The following is a 16,292-nucleotide window of genomic DNA, read 5'->3' on the forward strand; positions in this document are numbered from 1 at the left end:
GTTCTATATATATCTATGCCTCTCTCCACATGGTCTCCCAGCATGCACCACTGTGCTGCTCCCTCTCTCCCCATGGTCTCCCAGCATGCACACTGTTCTGCTCTCTCTCTCCCAGCATGCACCACTGTTCTGCTCTCTCTCTCTCCCAGCATGCACCACTGTTCTGCTCTCTCTCCCAGCATGCACCACTGTTCTGCTCTCTCTCTCCCAGCATGCACCACTGTTCTGCTCTCTCTCCCAGCATGCACCACTGTTCTGCTCTCTCTCTCTCCCAGCATGCACCACTGTTCTGCTCTCTCTCTCTCTCCCAGCATGCACCACTGTTCTGCTCTCTCTCTCCCAGCATGCACCACTGTTATGCTCTCTCTCCCAGCATGCACCACTGTTCTGCTCTCTCTCTCCCAGCATGCACCACTGTTCTGCTCTCTCTCCCAGCATGCACCACTGTTCTGCTCTCTCTCCCAGCATGCACCACTGTTCTGCTCTCTCTCTCTCCCAGCATGCACCACTGTTCTGCTCTCTCTCTCCCAGCATGCACCACTGTTCTGCTCTCTCTCCCAGCATGCACCACTGTTCTGCTCTCTCTCTCTCCCAGCATGCACCACTGTTCTGCTCTCTCTCTCCCAGCATGCACCACTGTTCTGCTCTCTCTCTCCCAGCATGCACCACTGTTCTGCTCTCTCTCTCCCAGCATGCACCACTGTTCTGCTCTCTCTCTCTCCCAGCATGCACCACTGTTCTGCTCCCTCTCTCTCCCAGCATGCACCACTGTTCTGCTCTCTCTCTCCCAGCATGCACCACTGTTCTGCTCTCTCTCTCCCAGCATGCACCACTGTTCTGCTCTCTCTCTCCCAGCATGCACCACTGTTCTGATTCTGTTCAAAATCTGACCAATGAGTGACAGTTTGCTCTCGCATGCATTTGTTTTGATCCGCTATTAACACAACCGTGTGAACACAAACGAACTAAAGAACAAGTGCAACATTGTATCATTATAGTCCCTGTGTCTCCCTGAATCGGAACAAAGCAAACGAACTACAGGTGTGAAAACGCCCTAATTACTGTTGTCCTGCTTTTGGACTTTTTGCATCTGGTCACCCTAGGTGTGTCATGCAAAGTTCAAATGGCTGAGCCTGTTCACCCACATTTTATGTAAATTAAACCGTAGTCTAGAGATACCAGTAGTGGTTAGTTTAGTGATAAAAGTTTGTTTGGAATTTTAGTTCTACATGCACCATGTCGGACTCGGACAATCCTCATACCCTAAGCTGTTACCGTCTGCTGTTATTTCTGGCTCCTATTGTGATGGACGCATGGGCGGTTGTGTCTTACTACCAAGAAGAGGACTACGTATACATGTGGGTCCTATTGTTGTTCCTGATCGGCTCCTCCGTCATCGGACAGGTCTACAGTTGGCGGTTTTATCGCGATGATGACTACAAGCCACAGACCACAGTGGAGAATTGTCTGAGCCCGGTCGCACTCAAGACTCTCCATGTGTTTCAAATGGGAGTCTACCTCAGGTCGGTACGCTTTGTTTACTTTCTATTGGCATCATGTGCTCACAGTAAGTTCAAGTTTAGTTTTATTAACACATATAATGTACATTTTACAGTGGAATGCTTGGTTCTGTATGAGCCTCCTGAGATTGTGCTTCATACAGTAAAAAAGTATAATAAAGAATAAAGAGTAGTGTAATAACAAAGCCAACTAAAGCGTAATTTCATATCTTAACATTGTTTTCATCCATACTATAGTTTAAAGACATGCAATTACGTAACTAGCGGTCGAGCAGCATCATTTATTTTTATTTATTCGTACATGGAATTACCACAGTCCAACAGTACATATTCATTATAATGAATATGAATAACGATGGGATTTCTTCTTGTACTGCACCATCTTCTCAAAAGAAATTGGTGTGTGTGTGTGTGTGTGTGTGTATTGCTTTGTATACTTTTGAAGAAAAGTACTGAGACTCGTGACGTCTCCTCCTAGGAAAGCCGGTGTCGTGGAAGTCGAAGTGCGTAACTTCTTCAAAAAGAAGGGCGACCTGGACGCGGTGGTGTCCCTGAGCCACGAGCTTGGGTTGCTGGACTTGCTGCGGCTCATAGAGATCTTCACAAAGAGCGCCCCGCTGTCGGTTCTGGTCCTCACCGTCATGATCCAGAGAGGCATGGGGGAGCGTTTTACATGTATGTATTACCGGTACGCCTCAAAACGGCATTGTGTTTGTGTAGTCAAGGAGGTTAAAAGGAGTTCACAGGCTGTCAGATCCCTTATAGCACATGTGTAGTTTAGCCCCTATCAGTACATATTTATAAATGTGGACGTATACTATTCCAAAGCCACAACTTAATATTCCACAGGGTCACTTTACCAAAAAAGAATGCTTTATTTTGTACATAATCTCACACATCCCACCAGTGATGTCATCAGCGACATAATGTCCCGGACATTGAATCCTTGTGTTGTATTAAGTACAGCACCATGAAATGATGTAGAGGAAAAAATAGCAATACCTTGTCTTATAGGGACTGCTACCATATAATTTCATCAAGCTGTAATTAACAATACAAGGATTCAATGTCCCCGATGACATTACTGGTGACCATATTCAAACTATTTTACTCAATAAATTTCAAACTACAGTCAGGTCCATACATATTTTGACATTGTCACAATTTTCAGAATTTTGGCTCTGTACACCAAAATGGATTTTAAATTAAACAAGTAAGTGCAGACTTTAAAGGGGAACTATCTTACTATTTCTTACACTATTTGGGCAATTTTACACAATTCCTGTGAGTCTATGGAACACATCTGTAAGGTTTATAAAAAAAAATCATTGTTTTGTATTTCTAATCTAGTACTCTAGAGCAGCATTTTCTGCACTTCCAGATTCCAAGCTGTTTTTGGCTCCGCCCATACTCGCAATGCGCTTTGAGTGACAGTCACCCACAGTCTACACTGGCTTTGGGGGGTGAGATAGAGAGGGAGACTAATTAATTTCGCCACGGGACAATGCATTGGTAACTTGTTTCAAATGACAATATATACCCCCGTGAATATTATTGCACGGATCGGAATACGCGTGGGAGCATGCGCTATGATATTTTGCAACAGGTTGGCGGTGATACAAGCGAGTGCTGTGATACGAGAGAGAGCGAGAGAGAGAACGAGCAAGTGAGAGAGAGAGATGCTCCGGGAGCACGCGTGTTTCCCCCCACACACACGCAATCGCGAGTGTGTGTAAATGCTCCGAGACGAGTCGCACCGTATGAGAGCCTCTCTCTCCCTCTATCTGTCTGTCTCTCTCTCCCTCTCTCTCTCTTTTTGAGGAAGTGACAGGGAAACCGCTTCGCATTATTTCCACTTTCTCCGGTGTTGAGCAAATTGTTGATTGTGGGCGGTGGCTACAACCACAGAAGGAGCTGAGGTATGCAGATCAGAATCCTTACACGTCACAGGTACGCTAAATTCAGAATGGCTTAGTTCACTGGGGGAGGAACGTGTCTCATCTGAACTGGAGGAATGCGCAAACATTTGAATTTGAGACATAGACAGTGTTGGTACAACCCCACATTGCTAGAAAACAATGCTAAACACTGGAAAAGGCCATTTATAAGATAGTTCCCCTTTAACCTTTAATTTGAGGGTACTGTATTTACATCCAAATCAGGTGAACAGTGTAGGAATTACAACAATTTATACACATGCACCCCCCTTTTTAAGGGACCAAAAGTAATTGGACAAACTAACAATCCATAAATAAAATGGTCACTTTTAATACTTGGTTGCAACTCCTTTGCAGTCGATAACAGCCTGAAGTCTGGAACCCATATACTACATCACCAGACACTGGGTTTTATCCCTGGTGATGCCCTGGTGACTGTCTTCAGTTCCTGCTGGTTCTTGGGGGCATTTTCCCTTACATTTTGTCTTCAGCAAGTGAAATGCATGCTCAATTGGATTCAGGTCAGGTGATTGACTTGGCCATTGCATAACATTCCACTTCTTTGCCTTAGGCGAGACACCCCAGGTGAATAGGCAAATATACTTTTTTTGTTGATTTTGAGATTTTGTTATATTTTGCTTCCTAAACATGTCTTCTATGAAACTAGTGACAATAAAACGTCAATAACACACATTTAGTTGTTTATTTGACCTCATTTTGCCTTATTGCATCCATAAATGTGCACATATTTAATGGGGAAGTGCCTCATTTGCATATATAAACATAAAATTCAGAAAACTTGCAATATATTTTTTCTTAGTTTATATGTACATAACAAACTGGGAAAGTTTCATAGTGATATCTATTCAAATATTTGTTTGCCTATTAGGGGGTACTACACTGTACTACACTGTTTGTAGCCTGTGTGTAGTTCTGTTCAGTTCAATAACATCATTATTATTATTATTCAGTTATCAGGCATGTGTTTAGGTTGTCTATTACTAATGGTTTGATTAGGTATTGTGTTTGTAAATATCTGTTTAAAAAAAAAAGTATGGCATTTTACAATACAGAACTTTGAAGGCGTTTTCCCAAAAATGAGTTTTAAGAGTTTTTCCTCATACTCTGAGCCAGAAATCTCCACTTCAGTAGCACTCACATACACCAAACCTTCCAGTTCTATTCATATCTATGTTCTGAAGGTATTTACAGAAGGGTTTGTTGATATCGCATTCATACCCTGATTTATATCACATTTTATTCCTAAAAACATGGCGAAATATGGAATTTTACCATAAAAATGGACTGAATGGAGTATTTTCTGATTTATGCAGTGATAAAAAGAGATATCCAAAATCCCCTCTGTAATAACCTTTGGCTCTAATATGTCAACAAAATTAAACTATAATTTTGAAAATGGCTTTATCCAATGTTCAGATTTCTGTCCTGGAATTATATGCAAATTAGTGCATATTTAAGTAGATTATGCCTCATTTGCATATTTAAACATACAATTTCAGAAAACTTGTAATACAAAAAAGTCTTGTCTTAATATAAGTAATCAACTGTGGAAGTTTCATTGTGATATCTATTAGTTAAATGTTTTACCCTATTCACCTGTAGTGTCTCCCCTTAAAAAACTTGTTGGTTGCTTTCACAGTATGCTTTGGGTCATTGTCCATCTGCACTATGAAGCACCATCTAATGAGTTCTGAAGCATTTGGCTGAATATGAGCAGATAATATTGCCCGAAACACTTCAGAATTCATCCTGCAATTGTCAGCAGTCACATCATCAATAAATACAAGGGAACCAGCTCCATTGGCAGCCATACATGCCCACGCCATAACACTACCACCACCATGCTTCACTGATGAGGTGATATGCTTTCGATCATGAGCAGTTCCTTTCCTTCTCCATACTCGTCTCTTCCCATCATGCTGGTACAAGTTGATCTTTGTCTCAGCTGTCCCTAAAGTGTTGTTCCAGAACTGTACATGCTTTTTTTCTTTAGATACTTTATTATTATAATTTTCTTTTACTAACTCTACTTTGACACAGATACGTCTTTTGGTGTTGCTGAGCTCATCAGTGGGTTCTTTCATTTTGATAATGTACCAAACAGTTGATTTGACCACACCTAATGTTTTTCTTATCTCTCTCGTGGGTTTTATTTCGTTTTTGGCTTGCTTCACTGATAGTACGGGATCTCCTCTCTGGTAAACAAGAATACCCTGAAGACTCTTAGGAGCACTCATTCAAGGGTACTACGACTATGCTTGCACCTCATGGTACCAAAGCACCTCAAAGGCGCTAAAAACAAAATTACAAACATCACAAAACAAACTGGTCAGACTACTGCTTGACCTTACTCCTAGAACCCACCTCACCCCTGCCCACTTTGACAACCTAGGATGGCTTAGAGTAGACGACAGAGTACAGCAACTTGAAATGGGCCTGATCTACAAGATACACTACACCACTAAGGTACCCATATACATGTCAAAATACTTCCCAAAGGTCAGTGAATACCATGAACACAACACCAGAGGGAGCTCCACAAATCATGTTAAACCCAGATTCGGCTCAAACAAGGGACTAAACACGTTTAGCAATTATGCAACAACAATGTAGAATGCCCTACCCACAGCTGTAAAGGAATGTGAATCACTACCCACCTTCAAAACCTCTCTAAAAGAGCACCTACGGGAGACTGCAATTCAAAACTGGCCAAACCCCACCCCCTTCAATGTACAGTTTCTTCCCCCTCAAATGTATATACTCTCAAATGCATATAATGTATATACTCTCTTTTTAGAAACTCTGTCTATTAATCAGAGTTTCCAACGCCAGGGTATATATGACAGGCGTTGTACTCTTAAACAGTACTGTATATTTGTAGATCTGGTATGTCATAAATGTCTGGATGTAACAGTACTGTCTATCTGTATGTCATATTATGTTATGATGAATTGAAAATGGGGGACCCTGATGTAAACAAGACGAAAGTCTTTCTCTGGTCTGCATCCCCTTAACAATTGTGTGTATTGAGCCGTACTGTATTGTACCCATTCTGCAATCTGTTTGATTGATTGAAAATCTACAATTTTCAATCAATCAATCAATTGTCCAATTACTTTTGGTCCCTTAAAAAGGAGGAGGCATATATAGGCAAAACCTGATTTGGATGTAAATACTCTCAAATTACAGCACTTAAAGCACATCTTGATTGTTTAATTTCAAATCCAGTGTTGTGGTGTACCGAGCCAAAATTGAGAACAATTTCCAAATATTTATGGATTGTAATTAATATGTCCAAAACCTTTTAGAATTTTTCATGCAAAATAAATCAGCAGTTTTTTTTTGTGAAGTGCCCCTTTTAATGTTACCTTGCTGTGAAAGGACTACTACTTTGTGTTGTAATGTAATGATTAATGGTCTAGTTTTTCAACGTCTGTGGCATGATACTAGGCTGAGAGTTTTCATACGGAAGATGTCAGAACAGTGTCATAAGTTAAAGATCAATGGGTTATCCAGATATTTTTTTACATTTTTTACATTGAAATGTCCTGACCTCTCTGTGGTCTAACAAACATGCAGGTAACAAACATGAGCCGTTATCAGCCTAGTATCGTGCCACAGAAGTTAATATTGTGGGAAAACTAGACCATTAATCATGAAATTACAACTGCTACAACGCTACAAAAAGTAGTAGTAATTTCACAGCAAGGTCATTGACCACTGAGAGATCAATCTATGGACGCCATAACAAACCACAGTAGCTTGGGTACTGCGTCCGTCCAAATTCCAAAGCCACGATAGGGACTAGGTGCAGCTAGAACTAGTCTGTGGCGCGCTACCCCTTTGCTTTGGCACCACAATATTGCCCGTGTCCCATAGACCACTGCAACACTTCCGGTATTCTGAAATCATGGGAGAGAGAGAGCGGGGGGAGAAAATGAATGAATGTGGATGAGAGCCTTGCCATTAAGTGGTTGTAGCTACGGCTGTGGGGGTGCTGGAGACATGATCCAATAGACGTTTATACGCCTGAGTGTCCTGAACATGGAGAGACCAATCCCAAGTTGGTCGGCACTTTCTCGGCTGAGCTATAGTCACTTTTCCACACCTATTCCCGTACTCTGCATGCACAGATTGATAAACCTAGATCTCTGGACAATCCAGAGAGACTCCGTGGGCAATCTGTGCATGCAGAGTTCGGGAGTAGGTGCGGAAAAGTTACTATAGACTATACTATAGTGACTATTAGTCTTTGTTTAGGGAAGGAAATCGAGATCACTGAAAAGCCAATCAAGTTTATGCCATTTTGGAGCTAGAAAGTAACCACCGATTGTACTATACATACTGTAGGAGCATCTCCTAGGTTCAACGTGGGCTCACTTTGCCTCACACAATTTGTAACACAAGAAGCCAATTTAATGGTGGATTCTTGTACCGGATTTGAAAATGGGGGACCCTGATGTAAACAAGACGAAAGTCTTTCTCTGGTCTGCATCCTCTTAACAATTGTATGTATTGAGCTGTACTGTACTGTACCCATTCTGCAATCTGTTAATAAAGTTTTCAATCAATCAATCAATCTCTCTTCTCCTCAGTGTTACAGCTAGCCTCTAAAGCATTGGTCATCGCCAATGGTGTGGATCGGTACCATCGCGCCATGCTCTCCTTCCGGCCCGACAAGAAGGAGCAGACGGACTGTTCGACGTTGGTCTACATTTTGGTGTACTTCCTCTGGAACCTGCTGATGATCGCCGCCCGCATTGCCGCCCTCAGTCTTTTCGCCTCCGTCCTGCCCTGTTTCATCTTTGCCCACTTCCTGTGTTCCTGGATGATCCTGTTCCTCGTCGCCTGGTGGTTGCAGACAGACTTCATGAAAAGCGTGGGTGGAGAGTGGCTCTACCGGGCCACCCTAGGCCTTATCTGGTATTTCAGCTGGTTCAAGGCGGTGAATAGACGGACGAGGAACTGGTCTATTCTGTACCACGCCTGGATGATGCTGGATCTGGTGCTGCTGTGTGGTCTGTGGTGTTGGCGGAGCTACTGTGAGCTGCCGCAGCCCCACTACACCTTTATAGTTAGTTCTGTAATCATTGCAGTCTATGGTATCGGTCTTGCATGTAAAGTAATGTATTACAGCTATTATCCAAATATGACGAAAGATCCAAAGTGTGAATCGGTTAAGAGTTTGGACGTGCCAGTCGAACAGGATACTGAGATCAGAGAGAGAGAGAGAGAGATGAATGAAACGGACGATATAGAGACAGAGGACCGCAGCATGCACGGAGCGAGAGCACGGAGAGGGTCCAAAAGAATGAAGAAGTTGTCGGAGAACTTTTACTCCTCCTTTTACTCCTGACCCGCATCACTTGACAGCCTCGAGACACAAAGGGGAAGATGAAGGTGACTGAGTCATACAGGCTTGTGTGGATAGAGATGCTTGAAATGTTTGGCGCTTTGTGCAGCTTTTTGACAAAGAACGATGTGAAGCATGCCAAGCTAATTCAGTGCCAAGTAGGACATGGCTTTATATAGTCCTGTTTGTAATTAATCACTCCTTGACGCCAAAATAAAATGTTTACCTTCATTCTCAAATAAAATTCTTATTTCAATACAGGAGTTGTAGTGCTATTTTTGGAAGTGGGGGAGCACACAATCAATCAATACAATGTATTTGTATAGCACATTTTAAACATGACACTTGTCAACCGACATGCTTTACAGTGGGTCACGTAACAAATTGAAAGTACTCCTAAAGTATAAATAAACAGAAAATAAACAACCAACAGACAAACAAAGAAACAGAACAACACACAAACAAACAAGGCAAGAGTCAGAGTGAGTCAGGGAAGGCTAAGGAATATAGGTGAGTTTTGAGCTTAGATTAAAAGACTCGATGGAGGGGGTAGATTTGATGGACGTGGGGATGCTGGTCCAGAGGTCAGGGGCTGCGATAGCAAAAGCACGCCCCCCCCCCCACCCCCCCCCTAGACTTGAAGTTGGACCTACGGGTGGTTAGGAGACCCTTATCAGCAGATCTGAGGGCCCTGATGTTGGTATAGGGCAGGGGTCAGGAACCGTTTTGACTGGGAGAGCCATAAAAGCCAAATATTTCTAAATATATTTCATTGAGAGCCATATAGTATTTTTAACGTATAATAAATTAAATATGTCTTACTTTTAATGCGACTTCTGGTGTTGCATGGTTTTGCTGATGGCCTTGTAATCTGGTTCATACGTGCTGAGGTTGAGCTTCATGCAGGCGTTGAGGCTTCCATCAGTTAAACGTGAGCGTAGGTTGGTCTTAATGTTCCTCATATGCGAGAATGACTGCCCACATGCATATGTAGAGCCAAACATGGTCAATACGGCAATACTCACATGCTGCATTGTGTGGTATGTCACAGGAAGCTCGTTCCAAGTTTTAAGAATCAGCTGGTCTTCAGGTTGAAGATTTAATTTAATTTCTGTCCACTTGTGTTCTCTCGCCAGCTCTGCTCGCTATATCTTCAGCTACAGATACTATTAGCTGTATCTTCAAAAGTAATTTCTGTTTACTTTAAAATGACACAGTATTATTAAGAAATATCACAAGTATTAAAAAAAATAAAAAAATAAAAATGTTACTCAAAAATTTCTGGGAGCCATATGCTGTCACCAGAAGAGCCATATATGGCTCGCGAGCCATAGGTTCCCGACCCCTGGGGGTGAGGAGGTCTGATAAAAGGGGGCCTTACCATTAAGAGCTTTGTAGACGAATAGGAGAACTTTGAATTCTATCCTGTAGTCGTGTAATGAAGGGAGGCAAGAACAGGGGTAAATAATATGAGCTCTCTTCCAAGTACTGTGGGGTAACTGTAGGCGGGCTATGGTCGACTTATTAAGCCCCAGGTACAGGGAGTTACAGTAATCTAGTCGTGAAGATATGAAGGCGTGAATGACTCAAGGTCTGAGGGGGAGAGTGAGTATGGCCTTGATCCTAGCTGTGGACCGAAGCTGGAAAAAAACACTGAACTAGGGCAGACAGGTTACCCAGGCTGCTGGCGATAACACTGGTTTGGTTTGGGGGGCCGAAAAGGAGGATTTCACATTTAGAATAATTTAGTTTGTAGGAAATGTTGTGCCATCCAGCATTTTATGTCATAGACAGGATCGGAGGCTGTCAAGACTGGACTTGTCATTGGGTTTCATGGGGAGATAGACCCGAGTGTCGTCCCGCATAACAATGGAAGGAGATAGTGTTTTTGAATGACTAAACCAAGGGGCAGCATATACAGAGAAAATAGAATAGGGCCAAGGATGGAGCCTTGTGGGACCCTGCAGGAGAGAGGCAGAGGGAGAGGAGCCATTTCCGATGTTGACAGAAGCTTAGGTAGGAGGTGAACCGCACAGTTCCTACATTTGGTTTATTATTTGAAAATACTCCCCCACCCCCCCCCCCCCCCCCCCCCCACCCCCACCCCCTTCACTATACACCCCGCTGACAGAATTTTACAGGAGACTAATGCTAAGGAATAATGTATGTATGTAAGGAAGTGATAAGAACCTTAAACTGCTTCTGCCATAATATGTATTTTCTATTCACTTTTATATTACATGTTCATTGTCCATAAAAAGATAATTTGTGTTAAACCTATGTACGTACAGGCTATGGATGTACATTTTCATAAGGAAGCAAATTTTAAAACTATACTTGTTGTCGTGGCGGTATATCCCCAGAACGCCCCCAATCCTCAATGACACATTTTGACCACACCCCTAATAATACATATTATACAAATATACAATTTCCGTTACTGTACGACAAATGGGTCAGGAGATGCGCTCATTTTAAAATTGAGTTTGGCCAAATGGTGGCGCTAGAGCAAAGGTCATGGGGTCACCAAAATCAACAGCGTTGTTCCGCTAGAGGTCACGAATATTCACAGAAAAGTTTAAAAGATTGGAATGAAAACTATTCGAGTTATCGCAGTAAAACGAAGAATCTGCAGACGTGGTAGCGGTGGAAGTGATGGGTGGTAGCTAATACAATCTGTTATACTGCTAGTATAGATCTCTGCAACACTTCTGGTATTCTGAAATCATGGGAGAGTGGGGGGAGAAAATGAATGAATGTGGATGAAAGACTTACCATTAGGTGGTTGTAGCTGTGGGGGTGCGGGAGACATGATCCAATAGACTTGTATACGCCTGGCCTGAGTCTGCTGAACACGGAGAGGCCAGTCCCAAGTCGATCGGCACTTTCTCAGCCGAGCTATAGTCACTTTCCCGCACCTACTCCCGAACTCTGCATGCGCAGATTGATCAACCTAGATCTCTGGACAATCTGTGGCAGACTCCATGGGCAATCTCCATGTTCAGGAGACTCAGGGGTATAAAAGTCTATTGGATCATGTCTCCAGCGCCCCCCCCACAGCTGTAGCTACAACCACTTAATGTCGAGGCTCTCATCCACATTCATTCATATGATTTCAGAATACCGGAAGTGTTGCGTTGGTCTAGATTCAGAGCCCTATCAAGAAGGGGGCATAGGTCACAGTGTTATCCTGTCTTTATGTTACATACAGTTATGCCAAATATTAATAAGGTATTATAATTTTTTTTATTGTTAACTAAGTAAAAAAAATATCAATATAAGTCTAGTAATGTATGAATTAGTAAATAAAATATAGTATGTTCTGATGAGTAAATAGGGGTGGGATTAAATAAGTGTATGCTTCTTCCCACTCCTTTTCAAATATGTAAATGAATAAAAAAATATATATATTTAGTTTGACTTTTTTGTTTGTTTTTTGTTATTTTTAATTTTGCATATATGTAGCAGGTATATATAAAATATACTGTTATGTATTCCACAAAGAATCCCTCCCTCACGTTTTATTATTATTATTATTATTATTATTATTATTATTATTATTATTATTATTATTATTATTATTATTATTTTATTCTCAAAGTCTTTTATTTTGAAATCGTCACTTCCTCCCGAAGTGACGTATTTACTTTGGTGCGCGCCTCTTCCCGTTCAGTCTGGCCTGAATGAGGAAGAGGTAGGAGTTGCTCAGTATTTCTAAAACATATCTTTGGTTTAAAAGAACGTATTGATGGTTTACTATTGTAAATAAGTTGCCGGGCAAATGAACCGGGGTGTATGTAATGGTATCTAAGCAATAATGAACAGTTGTGCACTTTTTGTAAAGGAATTTAACTGTGGTGACGATCTCTTGTATGACACATGCTGATTGAGTTAGTAGTATGGATGAGCAGGTTGTGTAGGCCTCGTCCTGACAGTGTGACATATTTCCCTCATTGCAGCCTGTGAACTGGAGCCACCTAGTGGACAAGAAGTAATGCCATATTCTTCTTGTTTGTTTTGCTCCCAGGTAAATTAATGAATCCTATTGTTTATCTTGTATTATCTTATTGTATTGTTTCATTATAAATGTGTTATTTCAATGTTTGATTAAAAATGGTGTTCAGTCTAGCCTGAATGAGGAAGAGCCTGTGAACTGGAGCCACCTAGTGGACAAGAAGTAATGCCATATTCTTCTTGTTTGTTTTGCTCCCAGAAATAAACATTGAATGGGCCGCAACCTGTCTCTTCACTTCACATGCACGACGACATTCAAGAGGGTGGCCTTAGACCAGCTACATATACATTTATTATTTGAACGGCTTAAGGCGATATATGTACTTGATGTTTGTTTGGTATGTTGCATATTTGAAATAAACTTCAATCAAATCAAATTAAATCAAAATGTTACCCTGTGTTTATGTCACCCTGTCTTTATGTCACCCTGTCTTTATGTCACCCTGTCTTTATGTCACCCTGTCTTTATGTTACCCTGTCTTTATGTTACCCTGTCTTTGTTACCCTGTCTTTATGTCACCCTGTCTTTATGTTACCCTGTCTTTATGTCACCCTGTCTTTATGTCACCCTGTCTTTATGTCACCCTGTCTTTATGTCGCCCTGTCTTTATGTCACCCTGTCTTTATGTCACCCTGTCTTTATGTCACCCTGTCTTTATGTCACCCTGTCTTTATGTCACCCTGTCTTTATGTCACCCTGTCTTTATGTTACCCTGTCTTTATGTCACCCTGTCTTTATGTCACCCTGTCTTTATGTTACCCTGTCTTTATGTCACCCTGTCTTTATGTCACCCTGTCTTTATGTTACCCTGTCTTTATGTCACCCTGTCTTTATGTTGCCCTGTCTTTATGTCACCCTGTCTTTATGTCACCCTGTCTTTATGTTACCCTGTCTTTATGTCACCCTGTCTTTATGTTGCCCTGTCTTTATGTCACCCTGTCTTTATGTTACTGTCTTTATGTCACCCTGTCTTTATGTCACCCTGTCTTTATGTCACCCTGTCTTTATGTCACCCTGTCTTTATGTTACCCTGTCTTTATGTTACTGTCTTTATGTTACTGTCTTTATGTCACCCTGTCTTTATGTCACCCTGTCTTTATGTCACCCTGTCTTTATGTCACCCTGTCTTTATGTTACCCTGTCTTTATGTTACTGTCTTTATGTTACTGTCTTTATGTCACCCTGTCTTTATGTCACCCTGTCTTTATGTTACCCTGTCTTTATGTCACCCTGTCTTTATGTCACCCAGCGGCAGCAGAGACGGAACACGACACGGAAAGAAAACACGGTGTCTCTGCCTTCTCAGAACGCTCCTCTTTCTCTTTCATCGTGAAAACCTTGTCTTTCCATCAAATGGTAAATGAGGCATTTTTATATATAACGCTTTTATCCAAAGCACTTTACAACTTATGCCTCACATTCACACACCGACGGCGGAGGCGACCATGCAAGGTGCCGACCTGCTTATCGGGAGCAATTAGGGGATTCTGTGTCTTGCTCAAGGACAATTCCTTGCCCGGGAGGAGCTGGAATCTAACCGGGAACCTTCTGATTACCAGACGACCACTCCCTACCTCTCGAGCCACCGTCGCCCCTCCCCCCCCCCCCCCCCCCCCCCAGTCAACACTCCAGGAACAACGTCGTGGAGTCACACCTGCCAAGTGAGCAAAGGAGCTGGACATTAACCTCTTAAAGATGGAGTCACTTCCTGCCAAGTGATTAGATTAGATTAGATTGTACTTTATTGTCATTATATTTGCATACAACGAGATCTGGGACTCAATTTAAGGTGCAGTAATAAAATCACACAAGTAATGAGAAACATAAAATACTATACAGAAACATTAAATACTATACAATAAGACAATGTTACAGTCCTGTACAATATACAAAATAACAACAATATACAGAATAGCAATACACAAATAACAATCACAGTGTCAGACAGTAGTGGGTGGGTATTGCACATCAGGATGTTGCACAGTGTGGGGGGAGGGGGAAGGTGAATTATTAGTGCTATTAATTATTAGAATTATTGAGTGTATTAACCTCTTAAAGACTCTTGAACACACACACAAACACACGCACCGTGCACTGCACCTTAACATGCACATACACTTTTATGCAAGACACTTTCTGTAAATAATTGACTATTTTATTTTATATTAAATTGTATCTCACTACTACGACTTAGTGTGACCATTCTTGTATTCATTGTTGTTGTTGTTGAGTCTGAGCTCGAAACACAAACATTTCATTACCATTCATGATTTGATTAATATATCTGCATTATTTTTATCCCACTTTATGCTTTGCTCTCGCTGCTTGTTTTACACTGACTTTGTGTCTTATTTCTCACTGATGTAAAGCACTTTGGACTGCAATCCCCTGCTGTATGAAAGGCGCTATACAAATAAAGTGATTATCTCCCAGCATGCACCACTGTTCTGCTCTCTCTCCCAGCATGCACCACTGTTCTGCTCCCTCTCAACCATAGATATATATAGAACACTAGATAGCTTAAGGCGGAGTCACCAGCGTCACTGAACCGCCGCCATCTTGCCCCAGTCAGCCTTGAGTGAGGGTGAGTGAGCTGCACAGACAAAAATACTCATAACTCGCTGAAATATTGACGGATTTACAAACGGTTTGGTTTATTACAAGCATTATTAACGTGGTAATGATTCAAGCGGTTTATAAAAAAAACATCTTTAAATTTTTTTTTATAAGTATGCAGTATCATAACTACATCTTTGATGTTTATAGCAAACCAACCCGTTTGAAAATCGAGCAATCTATGGTTATTTAAATAGTACATGCACCATAGACATTAATGTTATCAGTAGCTGAGCTGCCTGGGGCAAGATGGCCGCCCTACGACGACGTCGCTCTCCATTGGCCGGCAGCGCGGGTAAGCTATCTAGTGTTCTATATATATCTATGCCTCTCTCCACATGGTCTCCCAGCATGCACCACTGTGCTGCTCCCTCTCTCCCCATGGTCTCCCAGCATGCACACTGTTCTGCTCTCTCTCTCCCAGCATGCACCACTGTTCTGCTCTCTCTCTCTCCCAGCATGCACCACTGTTCTGCTCTCTCTCCCAGCATGCACCACTGTTCTGCTCTCTCTCTCCCAGCATGCACCACTGTTCTGCTCTCTCTCCCAGCATGCACCACTGTTCTGCTCTCTCTCTCTCCCAGCATGCACCACTGTTCTGCTCTCTCTCTCTCTCCCAGCATGCACCACTGTTCTGCTCTCTCTCTCCCAGCATGCACCACTGTTCTGCTCTCTCTCTCCCAGCATGCACCACTGTTCTGATTCTGTTCAAAATCTGACCAATGAGTGACAGTTTGCTCTCGCGTGCATTTGTTTTGATCCGCTATTAACACAACCGTGTGAACACAAACGAACTAAAGAACAAGTGCAACATTGTATCATTATAGTCC

At 42.0% G+C, this 16,292-nt stretch overlaps 1 protein-coding gene across 1 annotated transcript; it reads left to right on the forward strand.

Moving 5' to 3' along the window:
* Positions 1-1,236: 1,236 nt before the first annotated feature.
* On the forward strand, positions 1,237-12,826 carry LOC311242418 (XK-related protein 8-like; the record flags this gene model as incomplete). Its single annotated transcript, XM_084331381.1, has 4 exons — positions 1,237-1,523; positions 1,999-2,195; positions 8,074-8,552; positions 12,791-12,826. The coding sequence occupies 4 exons, from the start codon at positions 1,237-1,239 to the stop codon at positions 12,824-12,826; spliced, it is 999 nt and encodes a 332-aa protein (XP_084187507.1).
* Between the last annotated feature and the right edge of the window lie 3,466 nt (positions 12,827-16,292).

This window comes from Notolepis coatsorum, assembly GCF_963971535.1.
Source record: "Notolepis coatsorum genome assembly, chromosome: 16".
Classification (NCBI taxonomy): Eukaryota; Metazoa; Chordata; class Actinopteri; order Aulopiformes; family Paralepididae; genus Notolepis; species Notolepis coatsorum.